Source organism: Gallinula chloropus (assembly GCF_964237585.1).
Source record: "Gallinula chloropus genome assembly, chromosome: 2".
Lineage (NCBI taxonomy): Eukaryota > Metazoa > Chordata > Aves > Gruiformes > Rallidae > Gallinula > Gallinula chloropus.
This window is the reverse complement of record NC_140086.1, coordinates 154,073,537-154,099,707: the sequence shown is the minus strand read 5'-3', so window position 1 is coordinate 154,099,707 and position 26,171 is coordinate 154,073,537. Positions and strand designations below refer to the sequence as shown.

The 26,171-nt window shown below is 35.7% G+C and overlaps 1 protein-coding gene across 1 annotated transcript in view; it reads left to right on the top strand.

The window, feature by feature from the left end:
* Positions 1 to 26,171, top strand: part of UBE3C (ubiquitin protein ligase E3C) — a gene marked incomplete at its 5' end in the record, with an annotated part of 76,117 nt that overhangs the window by 10,140 nt on the left and 39,806 nt on the right. Inside the window, 13 exons of the mRNA XM_084279721.1 lie at positions 43 to 96; positions 3,345 to 3,419; positions 4,094 to 4,240; positions 4,983 to 5,098; positions 6,990 to 7,147; positions 9,098 to 9,251; positions 10,024 to 10,244; positions 10,503 to 10,657; positions 12,642 to 12,829; positions 18,852 to 18,938; positions 19,650 to 19,807; positions 20,189 to 20,421; positions 25,089 to 25,193. Coding sequence (XP_084135847.1) covers positions 43 to 96; positions 3,345 to 3,419; positions 4,094 to 4,240; positions 4,983 to 5,098; positions 6,990 to 7,147; positions 9,098 to 9,251; positions 10,024 to 10,244; positions 10,503 to 10,657; positions 12,642 to 12,829; positions 18,852 to 18,938; positions 19,650 to 19,807; positions 20,189 to 20,421; positions 25,089 to 25,193 — 1,851 coding nt within the window. The remainder of the gene's footprint in view (positions 1 to 42; positions 97 to 3,344; positions 3,420 to 4,093; positions 4,241 to 4,982; positions 5,099 to 6,989; positions 7,148 to 9,097; positions 9,252 to 10,023; positions 10,245 to 10,502; positions 10,658 to 12,641; positions 12,830 to 18,851; positions 18,939 to 19,649; positions 19,808 to 20,188; positions 20,422 to 25,088; positions 25,194 to 26,171) is intronic.

The following is a 26,171-nucleotide window of genomic DNA, read 5'->3' as shown; positions in this document are numbered from 1 at the left end:
TTAGAATGAAGATACAATTGAATCTTTATTTGTGCTTTGTAGGAAGAAAAGGCTTCTCTCCTGCATCGTACTCAGGAAGAAAGGAGAAAACGAGAGGTAAAGTAGACTGTAAGCGTTTGCATACATGCTGGATTTTTCTTTGGTGTAGTAACATTTACAGTGCAAAGTACTTTATTCTGCTGCTGCAGTCATACTTAGTTCAGAAATGTTCTGTTGCCGTTTGAAAGCTCTAGAATTGACAAACTGACTGCTTTTAATATGCTTCCCAGAAGTATTTTCATCTCAAAAGAAGATAGTTAAGGATGTACTGCTTTCCTTTTATTTTGGTGCTCATTTGATCTTTGTGCTTATAGTCTTTGTTGAGAAAAGATGGGTATTTGGACAGTAAATTGCATTTTTTGCTTTGTCTGTAATCTGTGACTATGGGTTGATCTCAGCAAACTTTCTTCTGCTCTTGGTTCTGCTATGGTTCCTTAGATGACCTTCAGTAATTTAGTTCCCCAATGAGTCCCTGAGTTTTGTGGAAGTAGAATCAGAACTAGGAATGCATCCCAAAGTGCTTTGAAATCACCTTATAATCGAGGAGCAGTGAGAATCAGTTGTGAGGCTGATGTGTGAGGCTTTAGGAAGTCTTAACACTGGTTTGAGATCAAAGCTTAATTAATAATTAATTCCGGAATAATGCAAAGGAGGAATAGACCTTAAAATGAAAAATACTAGTTTTAAAACATTAATGTATGTGGCAGTATGAAAACAAAATTTAGTAATGTGGAATTAAAGTGAGTATATTAACTTTGTCATCTTTTTTTTCCTCTGATACGAGTAGAAGCAATTTTGGTCTTAAAAATTGTTGTAAAAGTGTAACTGTCGTTTCCATGTTAATTAAGAAAGCAGAGCTGTTTCTCCCTTAAGGATTTGTTTGAACTCTGCTAGATCTCATGCAGGTTCTGCAGTGGCTCCTCCTCTGTTTCTGAGGACAATTTCGGCTCTTTTTTTTTTTTTTTCCTTTTCTTTCCAACCTGGATATATAATTAGAGACCACTTAAGTATGAAGTTACCATGATTTCACCAGTTAGTTGAAATCTAACTGTGTTATGTGCTGTGTTACGAATCAAAAACTATGACCAGTAAGTCCTTATCAATGTATATGAAAAGTCTTTTTTGCACTTCATAAATTTTTTGCCATACGTTGAAATAGCCCAATAATTGGTTGTTTAATTCTCTCTTCTGTGAAGCTGATGCAGAGTCATATCCTCATCTCTGTATATGTACTCACATGCACATGGTGATTTTCTGTGGCATATATTGGATTCTCACAACATGAATTGCTCCTCTGAGAATAAAATCAGCTATGGCTTTCAAAAAAATACCTGTAGCAGAATCTTAACAGTGACCTCAGACTTAAAACCTTTGTAACTACAGGCTGCTAGTTGATAATTACGTATTCTAGGATAAAATCTGTATCTAAAGTAGTAAAGGAGAACTTTTCAGTCAAGCATTATGGATATGAAGAGAGTATTTTGCACTTTCACCATTAGATCCTTTTGAGAGAAAAATACTCTTTGGCCTACCAAAATTTTCATTTTGGTCTATTCTCTAGAGGTGATTGGAGTCTTTCAAGTATGTTCCTATTCTGAGAAATTGCTTTATGAACCAGGGTTTCCAAGAACAATAAAATAGACCTTGAGTAGCAAGTTCGCCTGGTGTTTCTGGTCAGTTCAGGATAAGTTCTTAAGTGGGATGTGCCTTTATCACAGAATCACAAGGCTGGAAGAGACCTTTGAAGATCATCAAGTCCAACCATTCCCATCCTATGCTAAACCATATCCCTAAGTACCTCATCAACCCTTTTTTTGAACACATCCAGGGAAGGTGACTCAACCACCTCCCTGGGCAGCCTGTTCCAGGCCCTGACAACTCTTCTAGTAAAAAATTTTTTTTCTAATATCCAATCTAAACCTGCCCTGGCACAGCTTCATGCCATTTCCCCTTGTCCTATCTCCTGTCACTTGGCTGAAGAGACCATCACCCATTGCTCTACAACCTCCCTTCAGGTAGTTGTAGGTGGTGATAAGGTTTCCCCTCAGCCTCCTCTTCTCCAAGCTAAACAGCCCAGCTCCTTCAGACGCTCCTAATATGATTTGCCCTCCAGCCTGGTTGCCCTTCTCTGCACTTGCTTGAGGACCTCAATGTCCTTTCTGTGGTGGGGAGTCCAGAACTGCACACAGCACTTGAGGTGTGGCCTCACCAATGCCGAGTAGAGGGGCACAATTACCTCCCTAGACCTACTGGCCACACTGTTTTTGATACAAGCCAAGATGCCATTTTTATGGCAAAATTAGTAATCAGGTTTTTGCAAGTTGAAAACTTATGTGAACTTTCCCAGAAGTATTTTAATGAAATTTATAAAAACATTCTGATGTTCTGCTTGATGACCTTCAGAATTATGGGCTCATTATAGTTCAAGGATTAGTGAGGTTAAAATTTCTCAAAGCAGGCTTCTCTGATTTTTACCCTTGATCTTCCTACTTTCCCTTCCTCAGCTGCTGCTGCTTTGTAGCTCCAGTTTCATGAGCAACCATTTTATTAACTTCTCTCTTTCATGCCATAAGAAACTATATGGACATTATTAGAAACCTAATTTCAGTAGCCACTTCCCTTAGATATTTATTTTGATGGGGTATGCTGGGTGTATTGTCAGGGGACTTACTGGATGTTCTTTCTGTAGTACTTGGAGCAAGCTGGTTCAGAAAGTGAGCTGTTGTAAAGGGATAATTTCAACTACATGTCTGGTTGAAGGAGAGGGCAAGAATTTTTATTAATTTTCATATTGTACTCCTGGGCTTAAAGCATTAACTTAATTTTCCTTTTGGCAGCAGTGATTTTTTTTGTGTGTGTGTTCCCCCCCCCCCCCCCCCCCCCATCAAAACTGTACTACCCTCGTAATACTGTTAGATTATTTGAATGGGAAAATATAAGCAGCTCTTCAGTGTTAGCTGCTCTGTGCAGAAAGAATGTAATTAAATTGATGAATTCGTCAAACTATTAGTATAAAGACTTTGCCTAATGCAAATGTGCTGATTTTGATTTCTGCAGCATTACGTACTTACTATTAAAAATTCTTTTGCAATGTCTTAATGGTAAATTTACACTTAAAACCATAAAAAGCTTTCTTCCTGATCTGTGAGTATTGGATGTAAGCCTTGAGCACTCTATTTGACTAGTGATGAGAGCTTAATTTTAATTTTAAAAAATCCTTTTGAATACAAGCATATTGGATAAAATTGAGGAAGTCAGAGTCTGTCCCACAACATTGATTTCAGTTTTCTTGCTTTGTTTTACAGGAAGAAAGGCGGAGGCTGAAAAATGCAATAATAATCCAGTCCTTTGTAAGAGGGTACAGAGACAGAAAACATCAAGTAAATACATATTTATTTAGAAAGATGTAAACCAGTTTTGATGAAAATGGGACTTTGTAGTAATAAGTAATTCCAGTGAAAAAATTTCACCTCTTTGGGTATTGTTTGTGTCCACAAAATGCAAGTATTTTCCCCCTTGACATTTTTCATTTCAACCTCAATATTGTAGTAGATGGATATTTATTCTGGAAAGTTTGTATGTGACAGTGGACTTCAGTGAGATTACCCACTGTTTTTTTGACCTGACAAAGCATATGAAAACAGTTGGGTATTGGCAGCTTTCACACTTCAGTGGAGCTTTTTTCCAGTATGACAAGTGGTGGTTTGGGTCAAAAAGATGTTCTTTTTAAGATGCTGTTGGGTAGATTATTCTGTGAGAGACCTGTGTCGTTCAAACTCGCTAATATTTTTTGAATAGATTAAAATGTTTGATGTGATATTCTTTACTGGAAAATCAGCAGATGCAGTGTGTACTTCTTGAATTAAAGCAGTTGCAGATGTAGCTGTGATACTGTATGTATGTTTTGATCTCAGCAAATATGTTGTATACATTTCACTACTTTGCTGTTGCTTTGGGTGGGGAACTGAAACAAGGTTTTTAAAACCCTGCATCTCTGTTTTAACTTGTAATCATTACTGATATATTGATGTGTGTCTTATTTTTAATTTTCAAGTACTCTATCCAAAGAAGTGAATTTGATCACTGTGCTAATTTGGCCCAGTCTGGAGGAACCTTTTCTACTGCTAATGGAGCTAATTTGACTCTCTTAGTTCGACAGTTACTCTTTTTCTATAGACAGAATGAGGATTCTAAGCGTTTGGTGAGTACTGTAACATTCTTTTTCATCCGTAGTGCTTTTATTTCATGGACTTTTAAAGTACTCTTTCTTATAAATGATTTTGAAGGGGTGTCAAAAATGCTTTGACATCTTCAGTGAATTAATTTAAGGGTTCTGGCTTTTGCTGACCTGCACTTGGCTGGTTTTTGTTTCAGTAAAATAAATTTAGAATTTATATGTACACATGCACAAAATCTGTGAAATGAAGGCTTGAAAAATCCTGTGTATATTATTCACTGTAATTTATTAAAACTAATCCACTTCTATTACAATTTAATTTTTCAGCAATGTTTTCCACTTAGCCCTCTGGTCATTACTGAGGTATTTGGGCTTTTTTTTCCCCTCATTGGTCAATAATGCTGGCATATCAGTTGCAAAGTCATTGCAAACTTCCCAAATGTATGAGTAAGCATGATTCATAGTGGGTATTGATAATGTATATTAAAGAATTATGGCTATTTAAAACAAAATCTCATAAGTTGGTTGCAAGAGCAAAGATATTTGTAAGTATAATTCAATTTTAACTTTGAAAGTTTAGTACTAGCAATTGTGTAGTTTGTAGTGTGTCACAATTTTTTTCTCAGCTGAATTTGATTGTCTTATGTTGTGGGTTGTTTTTTTTTAAGTCCTCCAAAGGTATCCTAAACAGGACTGAAATATCACTGTGTTGCGATTAATATAAATTGTTGTTTTAAACAGTAAACTTGTGCCTATCTTTTCCCAGGTGTGGTTGTGTCAGAACTTAATTAAACAGAATTCTCAGTTTGTTAAGCAATTGGATGGTCCAGACAGACTAACTTGCTTATTCCAAATAAAAAGACTGTTGGGGCTGTGTTGCAGGTAAAGTCTTTTCTGTGTGCTACTGTCTAGAAAGTGTTCAGAAATTATGTTGGGCACTTGTTTCCTTTTACAGTAGGTGAAGTGTTAAATGTACATTTATTTTATGGTGAGGACTGCTTATGTTAAATATATATGTAGGCCATGGTATAAGATACTTGTCCCTATGTAAGAACAGTGGAATGCTCTTAAGCTCCATTGACTTTCAAGTTCAATGGGTGCATCAGGGATGCCCTGCCTAGAGACAGCCTTAAGTATGTTCTTAACTCATTGCATATAGCAAGGTCATTAGCAGTATTTGTGGAAACCAGGGTTTTATTGGGAACTGATAGTGATTAGAAAGTGTTATTCAAGTTAGTCTAACATTCCAAGGATATGCTTTGGTTATATTTTGTTTTAGAAATAAGAATATTTAAAATGTTTTTTCTCATGATTTATTTTGTATTTAAGACTCAGTAAGCGGTTACATTACCAGCTTCGGCAGCACATTTAGTATTTGTAGTGGGAGGATCACAGGGATATAGATCTATCAAAGTGACTTGACTAGCTGGCAGCTAGAGCCTTGTTTTAGAAAACAATATATCTGTCCTTAATCATGAATAGGAACTAGTTCTACTCTCCAGAACCTTAAAATATATTATTTTTTAGCTTTTAATGTTGAGACTTTTTTTAGAAACTTGTTTCATTCAAGTCACTCAACCTTGTGTTCTTATAACTGTGTATACTGTATGTATAACAAAGATACTAAAGAAGACTTGAGTGGTGGGCTTCAAAGTTGATCTACAGTGGAACACAGCTGTGGTGCCATAGTATTGAATTGTACTTTTTCACTACAGTTGTAGTTTTGTAAGTGCAGCTCTGTTAGTGTTCCCACTCTCCCTTCTTGCCTGGATTATAAGGGAAAGCAAAAGGACTGGAAGAGCTCTCCCTGCCTATGAATATAGGGAGAAGGGAGGAAGAAGCTCTTTGTGCAGGCAAGGTGAAGTGAAGATAATGGATGTCTATATTTGCTTTCTGAGCTACTTTAGTTTTCTGCAAAAGCCCAGAGAGGGAACAGTGAGACAGGTAGCCAAAAAAGAGTTTCCCTGGGGTAAGTTCAGATTCATGAGAAGCTTTTGATGCTGTGTTAAAAAAGGTGACTGTAATATTGTAGCAAGAGATGGTAGTTTGATTGTAGCTGCATCTCCGGAAAAGGTCTTGTCAGAGAATCTTGTTCTCTGTTTAGTGTCTTAGGTAAGGTAATTTTTGGTGATAGGTCCCATCTTTCTGAATGGCTGGGAATGAAAGCACATCATTGGGGCAACTATGCCTATGTACATCTCATAATAACAAATCCTTTTAATTCTACAGAGGCTCTTAATCTTCACAGTTTCTGTGGTTCCTGGTAGTTGTTTCGTAAGTAGTTTGATAAAAGGCTGGGCATGGTTGTATTTTCAGTATTTCAGCCTGTAATCAAGAGCATATTGTTTTAGTTTATACATATGACGTTCCCCAGCGTTTGTTCCCAGCCTGTATCGCTCTGGGGCTTTCATGACTTCATTTTTAATGTGGGTAGTAATACATGGTGGAAAATCATGCATTATTCTTTGTGTCTCTTCCAGTTCATGCAGTAGACTTCCAAACTGTTCAGTCATTGAAAGCAAGAATTTAGTAGGATTTAGAGTCGTATCCATAGAAACCCTAAAATCAGGGATTATTAATATAAAGGTGCCAAAAAAAGCGGTGTAGCAGAAGTACAGAGAACACTTGGAAGCCAGGTAGAAATAAATGATTTTTAGGGTGAATGTGAAAAAGGTTTTTTTTTGTAGTTTTATTTTTAAGTCAGTGTGCATATGCCTGTGGTGAAATAAGAGAAATATCTCATTAAACAATTTTGATTTCATTTCATTTATAGGCTATTGCAAAATTGCAGTGATGACAGTCTGAATGTTGCACTTCCTATGAGAATGCTTGAGGTATTTTCATCTGAGAATACGTATTTGCCTGTTTTACAAGATGTCAGCTATGTGACATCATTAATTGAACAAATTTTGCACTACATGATTCAGAAAGGTGAGTAGCAGGGGATTAGATGTTCTGGGAAATACTCTAAAATTGCACAGAATATGTAATATCTGAAGACCATGTCGTTTAATCACACTCTGCCTTTACCACAGACTCAATGAATTACATGCTGCATATGCTAACCTATACATGGAATGAATATTTTGCTTGTAATGAGATCACTGTTTGAGAAAGTACTCTGGAAATTATGTTTATAAATTGAATATTCTACCAAGTTATACAGACTTTTACTACCAATTTTGAGAGTAGGTGAATATCACCTACCTCAAGTAACTGTTTATACGCACATGACCACACAGAGTGGCAGATCTAAACTTCAGTTCTGTAAAAGTTGGGCATTGTTTAGCAGTTCTGAGTATTATTGTAAATTGGCATTACCTTTTCATCCTGCTAAGGCCAGAGATACCTTGGCAAAGAGATGGTGACCTAGCTTTTATTTCCCTTTTACTGTCATCAGCAAAACTGTTTGCTAAATTGCAGTGAGTTACACCTGTGCAAACATACCAAAAGTTAATGAATCATGTAGTTATCACCAAAATTATGTTTTGTCTCGAAGAAACTTTATTACTCTGGGAATGTGAGAAAAAATAATTTGGCTTTCTGATACCATAGCTTGCAAGGCTTGTGGGCAGGGAGAAAAGACAAAAATATTATGAAATAAACATCTTGAATCAAGCTTTTGTGACATAAAATACAAAAAGTTTGTTAATTAGTTGTTGGAATAATTCTTTATGTAAGTTATAAATACATTCAGTGGACTAGGTTATCTTACCCTGTTACTAAGGATTTGGTTTTAACTACTTCATGTTGAAACCATAACGAGGAAAAAAGACTGCTATTGTAGTGTATTTATTTATTGCCAGGTACAATCACAACCATAGAAGTATTAGTGGTTTTTTCATTGCTTAATATGTAATAAATATATTGTCCAAAATACTTTAATACCTTGTTCTTTTTACTATAATACTCCTCACAACTGACATATGATAGATCATAAATTTTAGTAAGAAAATTCAGCTTTCTGATCACTTAAACCAAAAAGAAGTGGTTACGTGTGACTACAGATGTTCTGTCTCCTAATCATTTATGATGGTTAAGTTACAAATAATATCTAATCAGCTTTTATTAGTGTATATTTCCGCATGTAATTTGTCTTCTTCATGTGCCATGTCAGCGATACACCTTTATGGTGAGTTCCACTTGCTGTGGTCTATGTCCAGTTAGGCAGTCCCCCTCTGACACTATATAGGCATTTACAGTGGTTCCTGTAGCAGTGGAACTTGTGTCTTAGTTTAGAAGTTCATTGAGCAAGAGGAAGTTGGCTTAAGAAGCATGAAATCACATGATTCCATTTGTACTTTAGTGAGACAAAACCAGATTGCCCTCTGCTTGTCTTTATGGCTGGGTGATAATGCATTTTATTACTGGCAGAGAGATCCCTGTTTTGGGAATGCTAATTGTGTTCTTCAACCTGCTAAGGCAAGGTGTTTATAGAATTGAGCCACTCTGTCAACGGGACTCTTACTTAGATGATGTGGTCATGTTTTGAAGTAGAAAGGAAAATTCAGAGTTTCTGAAAGGGTGGAAGGACAACTGTCAAAAATGTGGTTAGAGTCACTCACAGGAGAAAAGACCGTTCTTTCCACAGGTCATTGTTTTAAAGAATTGTGTTATTCACTTTGTCAGCAGGAGTGGTTGGTCTTTGAAAATGAGACTGATGCTGAATGCCATTATCTATCTAGGATTATTTATAAAGTGATGTTTCCAAAGAGGTTCCTGGTATATTCTGTTAATGTGACTCAGACTATTGTACAATGTCTGCCTAAGTAAAGTGTCACGTAATGAATGGTAAATGTTGGGGTTTTTAACTGTGTAAGTCATTTTAGAAGGAAAAAAAGAAAAATAATGTATTCAAAAAGTGGTATTTCTTTTTTGCAGGCTACTACAAGTCGCTTTATTTGTTAATTAACAATAAGCTTCCCTCGAGTATTGAGTATTCTGATGTTTCTCGAGTTCCTATTGCAAAAATACTTCTGGAGAATGTTCTGAAGCCATTGCACTTTACATATAGCTCCTGTCCAGAAGGTGCAAGGTAAATAAAGATCATATTGGCTGTTTGTGTGCTCATTTATAACTGTGAGAGAAGCAGAGTTTGTTGTTGTTGAGTTATTCTTTTAGGGCAGTTTGTGGATTTATTTGCAACAGTAATGATTTGTTGCTAATGCTGTTCATTGGTGAAACAATGTAGTTTCAGGTGTGCTTAAGAGAAAGGCAATAAAATGCTGGAGGGCGCAGTAAACAGCACAGAATAGCAGGTGTTGCAGTAAGTAGAAGTTTAGGTGTAGAAAAGCTTAGATTAGACATGCAACTAAGGACAGATGAAAAGAATTTTAGAGTTAAAAAGAACTTTGGACGCAGGAGCTGAGGTTTAAGAAGAGAAATAACTCAGTCATAGCTTACAAGAAGAGAGTCAGGTATGTAGAAAGAGGGAACAAAAATCAACCTGGTTGTATCACATCTAACAGCATTTTGTGTTAGTGTATTTTTTTGGGAAAAAAAGCTTTCAGAACTTTTAATTTCAATATTATAAACAAAGAATTTAATTTCAGAATAGTTTTCCATGAATTCATTAAAATTTTGAAGGGTAAAATTACACGTGGGATCATCAGTAAAAGGATGTAGTTAGTATAAGCTCATTTTTGAGAAACAGGAGCAACTTGCTTTATTAGCGCAGGATGGAGTGCATCTTTGCAGTTGTTTAGGTGAATGTGTTCAAGCTTGCAAACTTGAGCTATTATTCCATGGATATAATTGTGTGAAATTCTGCCTATGTTTTCTATAAAGTCTGTTTTTTTTATTTTCAGGCAGCAGATTTTTGCAGCCTTCACAGAGGAGTTTCTGGCAGCACCTTTTACAGATCAGATATTCCATTTCATCATTCCGGCGCTTGCTGATGTGCAGACCATTTTCCCTTACGAACTCTTTCTGAATGCACTATTGTTAGCAGAAGGTGGCTGTTCAAGAAGAAGCGATCAAGCTCCATGGCTTTTTTACTTTGTCTTAACAGTTGGAGAAACGTATTTGGGTGAGAGAGCTAAATGACCAACTCAGTGGGGTTTTTTCATATTTAATATGTATTTCTGCAGTGTGACTCATTAGTAAGCAAAAATGACAGATTGTGAATACAAGTATTGGAGAGATCTATTTTACTGGCTATTCTTATCCTTTTCAGTAAAAAACACATGTAATTTGGGAAGATTTGGCATAATGTATTTCTGGTAAAATATATTTTACATTAGCATGATGTGGCTAACAATCTCTTATTTCAATATATGTGCTCTAGGATCCCTTTCAGAGGAAGGACTACTTGTGTATTTGAGGGTGCTCCAAACTTTTCTCTCTCAGCTGCCTGTGTCTACTGCTGGTTCAAATTGTCAAGATGCAAACAGTGATTCTGAAGACGAGGATGAAGAGATCAGTAAAATGACAACTACACCAGTAAGCAGTACAGAATTTCTGATTTGCTGCTGCAATACAGCAACTGTAGGCAAAAACATCCTAAGTCTGGTATTTCTCTAGCGACCTGTAGAAGGGAGCATGTTTGCTTCTTAAACATAGATGTCTACTCACTGTAAGCAAATGGAACTGGTTGCTTACATTAAAACAAACAAAAAAAAATCAACAAAGCAAGCCCTTACCATAATAAGAAATCTTAAAACACAGGTAATGTGTCTTCTGAAGGACAGAGCTTTTATTTAACAACAAATATTGAAACTTCTCTGCTTTACATTTGTGTTTCACAGAGACTGTGTTCCTTTCTATATTACTTTAAGCCCAGGATGATGCTAAGATACCATGAAACATACCAGTCTGATCTTCTAACTTGATACTTCCATTTTTTTCTCATGGAAATATTGTAAGCTCAACTACAATCTTTACATTGTAGAATTAGCTCAGTATTTAAATATATTGACTACCTTGTAAGCTCTCAAAGGGGGGGAATATGTGCTTTCTATAATAATGTATAGAAAATGTAGCATAAATAGAACTGCTCACTGCAATTTAAATTTCCACCAGTAAAATGAACCTGTGCTAACTTTAATCTCCTAACACTTGGGTCAAGACTGTGAAGAATCAAAGTTGGAGAGACGTAAATTCAATGTTGTCTTACTGGCCTTTATATAATCTCTTAAAAGACACTGCCATTCAAAGGACTTACCCAGTGTACAGTCTTTCCTTGTGGAATGTGTGAAATTTCACCATATTTAGGGTTCATTAAAAAAAGAAAGTCTCTTGGATTATTTTACCTCCCCACACTGAGCTGGGAATTTATGTATTTCTGTCTCAGACATTCTAAGGCTTCCTGGCATTTTCTTATACCAAAAAGCATACCAGCTCTTCTAAGAGATACTGGCTTTATAATGCCTCCTTACGTTTCTTGTAAGGTGATGTACATCTTTGAAAGATGCAGCATTTTTAAGACTCTAGTATTTAGAGTAAGCTCTTACATGGAGCTGTATTGTTAGTGAGTACATGCAACCTTGTGCATTTTCAGATACAGTATATTACCATAACCCTGGTCTTTACCAAGATAATAGGAATGAAATACTTAATTTGCCATCCATGCACACACTGTATGTGATGGAAATATTAGCAGATTCTAACAGCAGCAATGTGTGTTCATAGGTAACTTGCTGCAATCTGTTCATTCAAGAAAATCTGCTCTGACAAGGCTTTGATGCGTAATATTAAATGCATAATAATAAATATTTGTTGCAATATGTTTTTCCTGTGTTTCTCCTGTGAATTTGTAATATAATCGATATTTTCTTGCATGCCTGTCTTAGACTTTTTTTTTTTCTTTCATCATTGGATAATTTGCGTCCTTCAATGAGCCAAAGCTTCTTTGCTCTACTGGGGCCAAGATAACGAAATGAAGTAAGGAAAAGAAAAGGTTGAGCTCAACTCAGTGCTTGCCAAGAGAAAGCATTCCACTTCAAACGCTTGGGGTACTACCCAAGCAGATACTAGACACCCTGAAGGTGTTTGTTGTTTCTTAACTCATGGGCTATGAAAGAGAAAATACTGTTTGTAAAGGAACTTAGAATAGACAACTGTTTCTGGATTTCATGTCCAAAGCCAACTGATGTCAGTGGGGAAGAGATGACTATTTGCATTTTAGGCCAGTGAATAATCTTGCCTCACTGTATCCAAGTGTTACAGAACATGCTTATGTGAAAGCAAGTCTTTCCCACTGGCCTAAGTGGAAGGATAGATAGCACAACACAACAGTTGCCCATCTAGGGTTTTAAGTTGGCTCTTAGGTCTCATAAGAATGCTACTGGGGTGTATGTATGTGGTTATGTTTTAATTGTTGTACAAGACAACTCAGTGTTCTAGTAAAAATCTGAAGTATTTTTTTAAAAGGGGATACTTGTCATTAAAAAGACTTAAAGGAAATTTTTCTTTGATATGTTGGTAGGGTGATGGGAGAATATCAGTTCAGTACATAACTGAGGAGTGTCTAAAGAAATTGGATACAAAGCAGCAGACAAACACACTTCTGAATATGGTTTGGAGAGATTCAGCTAGTGAAGAAGTCTTTACCCTGATGGCATCAATCTGCCACACGCTAATGGTACAACACCGAATGATGGTGCCAAAAGTCAGGCAAGTATATATAATAGTGATGTTGAACTGTAGTCTAACTAAAATTGGTTTTATTAGATAGACTTGTAAATTACCCTGTGTTTTTTTTCTCTGTTTTCTCTTAAGATCAGCCTAAGTAAGAAAGAAATTCTGAACTTAAATAATAACTTCAGGGAAACTAAACAGTGGATTTGGTTAGTTTCTTATTTGTCTTGTTCATTGTGCTCTCTCCAGAGTAATCACTGAATCTAAAAGCGTAAGTTCTTGGTTGGTTTAGCAACTTGCAAATAAGTTAGTGTTCTGTCACCACATTGAGGACTCTAGAACAGGTTGGTTTGGGATCAGAAAAATCACACACACTGCAAAGGGCTTGCAGAGATCCTTGAAGTTTTTCTGTCCCCCTCCTGAGAGGCAGTGTTAAGTGTGATTCTAGCAGAAGTTTGTCTAGCTTGTTAAAACTTTCAGTAATATGGATTGCACAGTGAGCTGAACCAACTTGGATGTCTACCCCCTAGCCAAAATCTCTCTTTCCGCAATTTGAAGACGATTCCTAACTATTGAAAGACACTATTTTTTGGGAAGGGCTGTGGCACCTGAGGTGGACATAAAAGTCTTGTTCATTTGAACAGCATTCCTTTACAAAGACTGTAAATTACAAATGTCACTAAGAATGGAAGAAGATTTTTTGACCTTTTTATCATCAGACTAAGACCCATAAGCCTTAACACTGTTCTGGTACAGGTAGTTTTGTGTAAGTATGTAGTTGTTGGTAGTAAAGTAAGTATTTAGGGAATGTTCTAAACATAATCAATTCAAACTGCATTGTAAACAGTGATACAGAAAACTAATTAGGTGCTATCTTAGCCCACTGGTGTTTATAGCTGTTAGAGGAAGTAAGATGTCAGTGAAACTGTGATTGCTCGATTAGGGTAATTAGTTCTTTGTAGACTAATTGCGTTAGAGCAGGATGTGAGACCTGGAGATCATAGCAGCAGTTGAATTAGTATGCCTGCTTTATTGTTGCAAGTGGTACATTGCCTTGGATAGTAATTACTGAGTTTAAATGCATCACTGCTTTGACATGAGGTTTGCTGGTGAACTGTGTGGAACAGGGTGTTTAACAAATAAAGAAGTCACACAGAACTTAATTGTATGAGTATGGCATCTATTTCCTCTGAGAAGCTGTATTGGATCTTTGCAATTATTTGTGATAACAAGCTAGTTGCACACTGGATAAATTCAGGAGTTACAAAAGCTCTGCCCAGCATCTTACAATGAAAAACAATCTAGAAATTTTAACTTTTTAATAGCTCCAGAGTAGTTGAGTTTATCAATTTTAGAAATAAGTAGTAGAGATATTAAGATTTGTCCAGTAACACACACGTACAAAATGCTTATTGTAATATGAAATATTGACTATTAAAAACATAAAGGCTGCAAATATACAAAGTGGATCTGCTAAATAAAATAACAGAAAATAACTTTTCAAGAACTGTAAAGAAAATTAGTCTAAGGTTAAGTCATTCATCGGAAGGGAGGAAACAACAAATGTCTGTATTGTTTTAATAGATATGAGCCTTCTTTTTTTTTTTCTTTTGTGGAAAAAAGGTAAGAACCTCCCTGGCGCTCAATCAAAGCTGAATGCTTTTCTTCTTGTGGCTTCTCAAAGCATCTTTGATTTGGCTGATGATACTGTGGAGGAGTTTAGGAAGTTTGGTAGATTCTGAATATGTTCTGGAAAGATGCACTCAAGCTCAAATAAAAAAAAACAACCAGGACACAAAATGGGAAAAAACAAGCTGTAGTTAATGTTCAGTAAGCCAGGTGAGAGTATAGAATAAAATCCTGTTTGTAATGGAAGTCCTTGGGAATTGTGCTTGTTTCAGGGAGGTGGGGCTTTCATCTTTCATTGTAAAGGTGGTATGTATTATTGAATGTAGTTATTAAAGAAAAAAAAAAAGAAAACATGGGTCTTGGAATGTAGTTCTTATTATAAATAGATATCCAGGACTGGTTTAACAGTTTCATACTGACCATACATCACTGGTATTCAATTAACATAACACTGCTACTCTTAACCTGTGACTGAAAATTGTTTGGAAAACTGGCGTTCTGGTGTAACATGAGCAGCCTGTCTTCATACATGTGCTGAAGAGAATTAGACTTTATGTGAGCCTATTTTAGTAATTATCTTACATTATTGGGTTTTTCTTAAAATCAGCATTTCTGCATGTGAAGTTTTTTCTTTTTTCTTTTTTTTTTTTTTTTTAATTTTCAAGTTTTGCTTTGCATTCCTGGTCCAGTACAAATAGAGGCAGAAGCATAAAGCAGCCTGAAGAGCAGTATAGGTCATTTAATGATGGCTTTGCATGCTGTCTCCTACCTGTGACACCTTGCAGTTTTGAAGTGTCAAAATCTGCTGCCCTGGCAGCAGTGACCTTTCACAGACTGTATGAGCTCCTCTCATTCTAGTGTATTCTCTTCATTAACTTAAATGGTCTCAGTGGGAAACTGGGCCCAATTTATGACCTAGACTGAAAATCTTGCCTTTAACTAATTAACTTGTAGTGGTGCCTCAGCTAAATTAAGCTTAATGGGTCATTTAATCTGTCCCATTGTGCAGGAAGAATTTGACACTTTTTTTTTAAAACCAGAGGTGCCCAAAATACATTCTGCAAGTGCACATAAATCATGTGGCCTTTGCAGACAATTAGATACCCATGGAGAGAAACAAGGTTCTAAATAAATGATCGTTATGTACTTGCTTTTGGGAGCAGATAATTCAATTTAGTATGATTAAAATAGATAGTTAATAGAAATTACTGAAGTGAATTTAACTCTCTCATACCGTTGTGAATGAGAAAATGGTTCTTCTCCCAAACTACAGTGCTAAATCCAAATATTGAATTTACAGAAAATTTATTAATGAATCCATTATATAAAACTGTGTGTAATAATCTCATAATGAAGAATTTACTGGTATGCAGGGAGATTTTCAAGAAAATGCAAAACCACCAGATGGGCTGGATAAAAACCCAAGGTTTAAACTGTAGCCAGTTAGTTTCTTTTTAGAATAGCACCAATGTTGAAAATGAACCCCCTGAATTTTTACATAAATTTTTATAATCTAAGAAATGATGTCTAATCTTTTTAATTTCTAGAATTTTTGTGGTGTTTTTTGTTAAAGGAAAAAGTGATCAAAATTCTATGGACACTCATGTTACATTAACTGATCTCTAAACTTTGTGGATTGTGATAATGCTTTGTCTTCAGGGTATATAACCTACCCCTGTAATGTTCTGTGGTTTATCAGGAATTCTTACCTTGCACTTTGCCATGTTTATGTAGTTTTAATTTTTTTTTGATCTGAAGACCAAAATTTGTTACAGTTGTTACCTTTTACTTCAAAAATAGAGTGTCTGAGATGGTGTGCATTTTTCAAGTTTTGGAGGAGCTTGTCTTTTTGGTGGTTGAAAATAGTTCTTCTGTATTTGAAGTGGGAGAGTAGTAGATAGTTTCTGCTCTCAGCCCTTTGAGAGTGGATTAAATCTCAGGTTAAACTAGAGACATACAATTTTTGTCATTCTTTTGTGTTTAGTTTGCAGTTTCATGTTCGTTTTCTGATAACAATATGGAAACTTTATAACTGATGAATTCATTTGCTTCATATTTCATAGGTATTTCATATTGACAAGGTAGACTGTGTGATAACATCTTCCACCAAATCTGCATTTTTGTATTTAACCAGATTTTCAGGGAAGGGAAATGTGAAATTTGAATACATACAGCAATTCTGGAGTTGAGCCATGAAATAGAGCAGTTGCTACAATTGACTGCCTGAATCACGGATATGGAATAAAAATGGCTAAAACTTAGACAAAGGTTATTATTATAAGCTCTTAAGGTTTGTCCCTTTTTTTCCCCTTCATTATTGCTGAATCTTGCTAGCATGAAAAAAAATGAATTACATTATGATAGGTTCAGTATCCATAATGTTTGTTCATTTCTGCTAAAACTATTACATAATTTCCAGGGATGATTGTAAAATTAACAAGTTTTTACTTGGAAGCCCTAGGAGACCTAACGGCACTGTGCCAAATTACTTTTCACTTCCAATACCAGGCTGAAAACTGAAGGTCACTGAGGCAATTTCTCATTACAGAAACCAAGACATCTGAGCTATCATTCAGATATTTAAACATTAAAATACAAATCCTCATTCTAAATTAGCTATATATAATAAGCTCTTCCTCACATGATAATGCATAATTCCCACCCAAATATCAGAATAATCTCATTTGAGAAGGAAGTAAAATTCTCATGTATCAAATTCAGGTTGAATTTTTTTCAACAATTCCACATATTTAAAATTTTACAATAAAACTTATCTTGAGCTGACATTAGGTACAGTTGCTTCAGATTTGACTCAAAGTTAGTAATGATCACCAACATGCAACCAACACTGGAAATATGTGAAGCTCCTAACCCTTTTTAAAGGCAGTGATCTATGTAATTAATATTCAAAGGTTTTGAAACAACCGGGATGATGTTTCAGCAAGACACACCACAAACAAGAGGTTGCTTGTTTTATATTGTCCTTCTTGTGCACGTCCCCATTCTATTTCCCAAAATCTTGTACCTGTGAAACTTGATCCAATCCTTTCAGGATCTTCTGATCCTGAAGAGTTTGCTACGTTGTCCTCATGCAGTTTATTGTCTTGGGGAAGGCATGTGAAATGAGTGCCTGAAAAAGTGACTGGCTGTGTGGGTGTCTGAGAGAGGCTGTACTTTAATGAAGGAAGCAAAAAGAGCCTGCAGGGCTTCAGCAGCCAGTAAGCCAAGACAGGGAGGCAGATGGCACTTGTGTAGTATTTGTGAGTTGGTGTATAGGTTTTCTTGGGGGTTGGTTTTTTTTTTTCAGTTTGTTTCAATAGCTTAAAATGAATTGCTGCTTAAACCATTTTCAAATATTTTTAAGTGATTACTGATACTTTACTTTTTTTCCCTAGTGAAGTATGTCCTTCCTTTCCTTTTGCCATCTGGCAATTTGTAATTTATCCTTGTGGTCCATAATAAATATTTTTTCAGGCAGCAGTGCTTCTTGTCCACCCACCCGCACCCACTTCCCAGCCTCACACCTCTTGTGTGCATGGTCTCAAGGAATTTTAATATTAAGAGGCTATTGACCTCTGTGAGATGTGGACCCTGGGTATCTCTTCTACCTTATTTATTCTAGTAGTAATTTGGAGACCTAGGAAAGTAGCATTAAGGATAGTTAAATGAATATAGTTCTTCATTGACTGAAAAATGACAGTTTAATCAGTCAAATCCTGTTTGGATTCCCAGAAGACATGAACTGTTTCCAATGATGATTGTCACGTGTTGCTTTCTGCTGGGGGAGACCTTTTAATTCAGGAATCTTTTTATTTCTCACTTCTGTAAAAAGTTTATCATGCTGTCATCGTTTCTGAAATAACATGGTTAAGGTTGGTCCTGTATATAAATGACTTGTGAATGTACACGTTTATTTTTACAGGTGTATAAACCATTTTCTGTCTACAAATGGATTAGTGTATGGGCAGCTGTCCTAATAGGCATTCTTCAATTGCTGTTGTATTTGTATGCTATGCATAATATATTTTCACAAAAACTGCTGTTTGCTAATGTCAGAAGAACCACAGAAATGACCTGTTAGCTAGTTGGTGAGATTTTCTGTATTAGAGTTTTTAAAAATCCCTGATAAATAACTCTTTGAGTGTGGGCTGTTTTTACTTAATGTGCATTTAATTCTGTGGGACACTGCAAACTCAGGTTTATCTCATGTGGTTTGTTGCTGAATTAATGAAAATGTATATTTTAGTTGTAGAGATTTATATGCTTGTTTTTCACCAGATTTGATTAGAATAAGAACCTCCAACTTGAAGAAATAAATTTGAATTGTTAATATTTGAGAAATGCTTGACAGAAAAGTTCATATAGAAGTGTTGCATTTTGTGAATACAGTGTTTTGGAAGACACAATTTATTTGAACTTCCTCTTGCAGGCTTCTTTATAGTTTAGCCTTTAATGCCAGATTCCTGAGGCATCTTTGGTATTTGATATCTTCAATGACTACACGAATGATTACAGGGTATGTATTATACCATTTCTGAAACTGAGTCTTTGTTAAAACAGAGCATATCTAGTGAAAGAGAACAAGACAACTGGTGGTTTGACAGTGCTCGTGGAAGAAGATTGAAAACAAAGTGTAATGGTTATTTGGCTCCCATGATTTCATAAACCTGAGCAAAAACTTGGGAATTGGCCAGTTGTCAATGAGTAGAGTTAAATAAATAAAACATTTATTTAAATAAATAAAATATTTATTTAATGGATGTTTTGTAGTTTTTAGAGTACTTACTAGCATCAGTATAACCTGCACCAAAGCCCCAATGACTTCATCTTAACTATGTGAGTTTTCTGGAGTACTCAAAGTTTATGAGATAAATTGTTGGCAGCAGAAGCATGTTAACAGGAACTGAGGCATTAAACCTACAAATTTGTTCAGTGCTGACATACAGATTAGTTACTGTATTTTCTGGTTTAGGACAGAGGCATGAAGCGAGTATCTGCATTCTTCAATAGTTAACATCAGAGTTTGCTCTCTCAGTGTCCTGATACGTAATGAGAACTTACAAAGAGTAACCTTATTTTGCAAGAATGGGAAATACTAGCTAGTTAACTGAGAGTGCTGTCTTATTTTGCTATGGGAGCAAAATATTATTACTAGAATGCTGAAGTTAATACTTTTTAAGGAGTGTTTAATTAACTGTGTCTTTAATTCTGCATTTTATATTTTAAGGTCTATGGTGCCACTCCTTCAAGTGATTTCAAGAGGCTCTCCAATGTCTTTAGAAGACTCTAGTCGAATTATCCCTCTCTTCTACCTTTTCAGTTCTTTGTTTAGTCATTCACTTATTTCTATTCATGATAATGAATTCTTTGGTGATCCAATAGAAGGTGAGTTTCAGTGCATACTAAACAGTATCGCTTTGCAGAATGTTTTTGTGTAAGGCTGTGGAGTTCCCTGGTCAGTGATTTACTGACATCAGCGGGGAAGGCTCTTCTGGGCTGACTTGCTGATGGTTCCCTAAGTGCATGGCTATCAGCTGGCTCTTTCATGGTGATAGCATTTAGGGGGGAAAGAGGGGGAGAGGAGGGAGGAAGAGATGATCTGCACTGTGGGAACCCTAGCTTTGTATACTCATTCTCTTTTTGGGTGATGGCTCTTTGCCTCTAGATTCTATGTGTGAATGTTAAGAGTTACAACGAAATAAGTGTTTTTTTAAATTACTTTCTTATTTTTTTTTTTTAATTTAAAGAAACTTGTGTTTTATGTAGTTGTAGGTCAGAGACAATCATCAATGATGCCTTTTACGCTAGAAGAGCTTGTAATATTATCACGCTGCCTTCGAGATGCATGTTTAGGAATAATAAAATTGGCTTACCCAGAAACAAAACCAGAGGTTCGCGAGGAATATATTGCAGCATTTAGAAGTGTTGGAGTAACAAAAAATACAGAAATGCAGCAATGTATACAGACGGAACAAAAAAGGTGGATTCAGTTGTTCAAGGTAAATTGTATCAACTTTCAGAACACATTTATATAAAATTTTCAGGCTTCTGTTGAAGAGATTAGTGTTTGTTTCCCCCTCTATTTATAACACAGTTGTTAAAAGGAGTATGTGTTTGCGAAGGTTCCTTATTTGCATTTAAACTTTGAGTAATTAAATTCTGATACTTGCTAGTCCTATTTATAAAAAAGTTACTGTGTAGAATGGGTTTTAACTGGGACTCCCCTTCAGCAAGGTACTTAAGCATGTCATTGTAACTTCACATAGGTGTGAAATTCTAACCAAATCATTACTCAAGTACTTCTCCGCTAAGAGGCTTCACTAAATCGGCACCATGCTGCATAGGTTTTGTTGGTGTTCTAGTAAAATATGTTGGTACTACCACTCCTTTTCAGTGTGCTGGAAAACTAACAGGATGGTGAATCTGGTTTAGCAAATATAAACTTAATGTATGCTCTTTCTGGATATCTACCAATGTATTGCTGCTAGTTTTATCCGTGGCATCCTACCTACGACATGAGTTAAGAGAAGCTGAAAATGTTGGCAGGAAAAAACCTAATATAACTGTTGCTGAAAAAAAGGAGAGCTTGACTTGTCATGAAAATTCTGCAGCAAACACATCTAGTCAGCTAAAATTGCTCATTAAAGAAGTGGGAGCAGAAGAAATGCATTTTCCAAATTGAATGCTAGATTTACAGTCTGTTTAATACTGGCGACCTCTCGCACACTAATGTTCAGTTCGAGTCATCAGCTGTCCCTTCAGGTCTTTTATCACTGCTTTTGTCAAGCTATCTATTTAATTGAAAGAAGTTAATTGAATGAAAATGATCAACTAAGCTTGTATTAATATTGCTAATGGAACTTTCTTCTTGGCCATGTTTGGAGAAAGATGTCACGCTAGACTTTAGGAAAGGCCCATTAAGGCTTGCACTTAACCTGATGGGCTAATTAAGGAATGCTTATTCATTCTACAAGTCTAAGATAGCCTCTATCCAGGCTATTCTGCCTGATTTTACAACACATTTCACTTATGAGCATAAGCATTAATAGCAGTGAGAGTAACTGATAATGTTTTGATTGCACTGAATACAGTCCTAATGCACCACTGAATCTGTAATTTGCACAGATTGATCTAATAGATGTTTGCACAATTTAATTTAATTACTTGTCTTTAAATTGCCAAATAAACTTTCGATTTAAAGGTCACAAGTGAAAACCCCAATATGTCTATTTTTGTAAGGATGACAGCAGTCTAGGGGTATTTTCATATATGCGGTTTGTATTGTGCCATTTTCTATTTCTTCTCTTCAGTTTTTCATATTTAATCAGGCATCTAATTTATTAAATAAGCATCTAACATTTCAGGTGGATTTGATCATGTCATTCATAAGTTGTAAAATCCCGTATTACTCTATCCCAACTTATTAAGGAATTAAACTTGTACTGGAACTGTCTAAACTATGCACTCTTCCTATCTTCAGGAGTCAGGGTTGTCTTCCATTAGATTAATTACAAATCCAGATCTTGAAAACTGTTTCTACCCAAAACAGTAGCTAATAACAAGGTTTGTCTTGTTATTTCCTCAAGAAGCATTGTTAGAGATAAAAATTAAACACAGCTACAGTTCGTCTCATCAAGATGACTACGATACCCAGCATTGAGTTTTTCTTGAGGGCAGCTTCAAAATAGCTTCTTACCAGTGAGCAGGCAGCAATGTCTTCTTCCACATCTTTAAAGAAAAGCTGAAGTAGTTCATCATAAATTTAACAGAAAATACTTTGCTTTCTTTTAACACTGTCAAATATGAGATTTATCTTTAAAGCTTTTGCGAGCTGCCTGCCGAGAAGTCATTCCTTCCCTACCATCTGTGCTTTTAATTTATCTTTTTACTTTTAATTTCTAATAGTCTTATCACATATTTTCCAAACTATTTGTGTCTAATGAAATACATTACTCTGTGTGTGTGTGTGTGTGTGTGTGTATATATGCATATATAGATACATATGTGTGTGTATATATTTATGTACACTCAAAAATGCAGGCTTTACTTGTGCAACTAATGGTAAATCTGTCAACAATGAGACTGCTGAGTGATGTATTTATTTACTAGCAAATTGGACATCTTTGAAATGGCAAGATTTACATGTGAAAATATGTTCAGTAGAATCCCCCCTTTTTTGCCTTGGTAGAGTATTTAATAGTGTAGTGAAGTGTTAGAGATTCCATAGAGGATTGAAGTTATGAGTACATGAAAATGGGATTTGTCAAGTAAAAGAATAATTTCATAGGATTAACTCAAGATAATGAAATCACTAATTTTGCTGAATTTTAATTTTGAATTTTACTTGCATTTGACATTTTATTGGAGAGGATTCCACATTCTAATATTATTAATTGAAGTGGAACTTTCCTTTCAATAAAATATGTACCTACAGAATAATTTTACAAAGGAGTCCTGAGTTTAGGTTGCTAGTATTCTCAGTACCTATTTAAGTAGGACTCTAGTCTCATCCTTTAAGGGTTCTTTAACTGCTTGTGAAGTATTAGCATGGTCTTCACTAGATTTTTTTGTTTCTGATTTCCATACCACCTCCCCTTTTTTTTCCCTTTTCTTAAGTATGGTGGTAATGGGACCACAGAGCTTCAGTGACTCATCTAACCTGCATTGAATTTTATAAGGGCAAGGTGATGAAAATTCCTCTGTAATCAGACAGTTCCTTTTATAGCATTCTTTCCTCTGCCTTTATTCAAATGTTACTTTACAAACTGGATCTTAAAAGGTCTTTTGTATAACATCTAGAGACAGAAGGTCCATTAAACTCTTTGTTACTCTTGACACCTGCCTATTAAGAGCGTCTGCCTATTAAGTGTCTTTTAGCAAGATTACTTCAGAAAAGCTTTGTCTATGGGGTTTTTTTCTATTCATTTTTCAAGTGCTGTGTTTTAACTTGCAAAAGGGATGGCTGTTCCTTGTAGTAGTGATAACATCTTTTAGGCTAGTAATTTAGTATTCTATTGATTCCACTTAATTATGTTTTATGTAGTGTTGGGCTAAGTTGGTTCTGCTTTGGAGAGAAGGCATGGGATGAAGTATGACAATTGTGCTTGAGACGGAGTAGTTCTTACCTTGATATCTCTACCTTTTTGGTTTTTTTCCCTGGATCAGAGGAAACTGCCAAGAAGAATGTTAAAATTGCAAAGACATGCTAGTGACCATTATAAGCATTTTTCTCAGCCATCCTAAGTTTTTGTGAAGATGAACAAGGCCAGGTTGGATGGGGCTTTGGGCAGCCTGGTCTAGTGGAGGGTATCCCTGCCCATGGGAGGGGGTTGGAACTGGATGAACTTTGAGGTCCCCTCCAACCCAAACCAGTCTGTGGTTCTATCAGTGTAAATTTTTTTTTTTTTAAAGTTTTCTCATTTTCTGACTGTGTAGTTGTAGTAATGACAAAATTGCCTTTCATCATTTGAGGACCTTGTGAATAAAAATTAATTACACGTAGTGAAATACTCCTTTTGTAATCTGCTTTCATGCACCTTGGCTAGGCCCTTCTCAGAGTGGTTTTACTTTTGAATCTGATATACAGGATCGTTTAACAATCTGATCGTAGGATTTATCTAAGTATTGATACATACAGTATAAACAACTGGTCTAGTCACACTAAGGCCTTTATTAATAGGGACAAGAACTTAATTGGGTGAGATGTTAGCTGCTTCTGGAGGAGGTGATCTCTTTTCCTTTGGACATCTTTGAAAATCTTGATAAGATACTAATTGACAATGTAGATTCTTACCCTTAAAGATATCTGTGTTTGTTTTTTCATATTGATAATCACCTCGTCTGGTGAGGTGATATCATCATCAGATCCATATGATTCCTCTGAGGCCCCTTCAGCAGAAAATGCTTTAGTCTGTCGGTGCAGCAGCCAGAACTAGGCATTCTTTCATACTTCAGAGATGTAACTTTTGCTGTTAGGTTTTGCTGCTGATTTTAATTCTGCTGTCCCTCTACTTTCTGAAGCTGATGGTGGTGTTTGTACAGTTTGGTCATGAAGGAGCTCATCATATGATCTTTGTGTTGGCTGGTTAGTTTATTTGCTGTAGGCAGAAATACCTGCTGTTTTAAAGTTGATCCTTCAGATTTGCCTACTGCCTTTGTCTCAAGATGACAGACGTTCCGTTCTTACATGGAACATTTCTGTGAAAAGTGATGCACAGAAATTTAAGAATCTTCCTCCCTGTGGACAAAGAAAAACTACAGATCAGTCAGATTCTTTGTAATCTCAGTTTTGAAATGAGGGGTAGTAAATAGTTCTGTAGCTCTCTTTTTTTTAAAAACATAAATCTATTGACATGTTTAATTTCTGAAAAACTATACAAGCAAAAAAAGAAAGGAAAATCTTTATAGAAGACCATTGTTTAAACAATCTGGTTAGCTGTTAATTTCTTCAAATAGTCATAGTTCTTAGGTTTTGGAATGACGCTTTGATAAGCCAATTTTTTGCTGATTTACAGGTGAACCACAATTGATTATTTGCTCTTAATTGTAAGAACTTGTTTTCATAAGTTAAGCTTAAGTAACAATTTCATACGTTAGTGAAAGAATTTTCTTAAGTTTTCTTCATGCGTGGTTCTAAATGTCTATTGCGTGTGTGTTTGACACCTAGGTCATCACAAATCTAGTGAAAATGTTGAAATCTAGAGATACAAGGCGAAATTTCTGCCCACCAAATCACTGGCTCTCAGAACAAGAAAACATTAAAGCAGATAAGGTAAGAGTAAAATCCTTTTTCCACATAGCCTTAGTGGGAAAGTGTTTCATTCTGGACAGTATCAGTGATGTTAACATTGCACAGGTGTAGAGTGGTTTAAAACCTGGAGTAATACTTTTCTCTAATGTGAAAGTCTTGCATCTGTTAAAAAAACTTTAATCTTAAATCACATTTCCAATTCATAAAGTAGAACCCACTCTGCAGTGTAAGTCACCTGGGTTTATAGCAGAGATGAACTGATAATCTGGTAGCATTTTGTTGCATTTTTATTTTCTAGTTATTTTAAGTACTTTCCATAATCAAGATGCTAAATAGAATTGCTTGATGGAGTGTGTGTGTGGGGAAACCCTCAAAATTCTTTTTCAAAATAAAAGAAAACTCAGTAGTATTTTCTGTGCATATCTGAATTAGAAATTGCTTTTTCCCCCCCCCAAGAGATTTTGAAAATAAGCGATGTCCTTTTTTTATAAAGCATGTATGTGCATGTAAGAATGTGCTAATATGAGTGTTGCAAGTCCATCCTTTGAATCATTAAAAACTTGGATCTGAAGAAACCAGTTACCCCTCACATAGAATTCCTAACACTGTTAGATGTCTTAACAGTTGCAAGTTCTGCATGGAATAGTTGACAGCGAAGTTGTCTGCTTATTTTTGGTGATTGCACATTTGCTTCCTTTGTGTTCAAGACTTCTCTTCCTCTGTGTGACAGTTCTTTATAGTTCTTAGGAAGTAACGCCTACATGCACCCTCGAGAAAGTAGTAGTGGTCTTAATCTGTGATGCTAACCTGGCTCTCAGTACAAAGTAAGCAGAATGTACTGACATCTCCAAATTCAAATGCAGCTTCTGTAGTATCTGAAATATCAGAATTTAATGTAACACTGCATGGAATTTTTGAATGATACATGAACTTTATACGACACTATTGTTAATGTTACACAAGTATAAGAAGGAGGGATTAGAAATTAAGATACTTAGA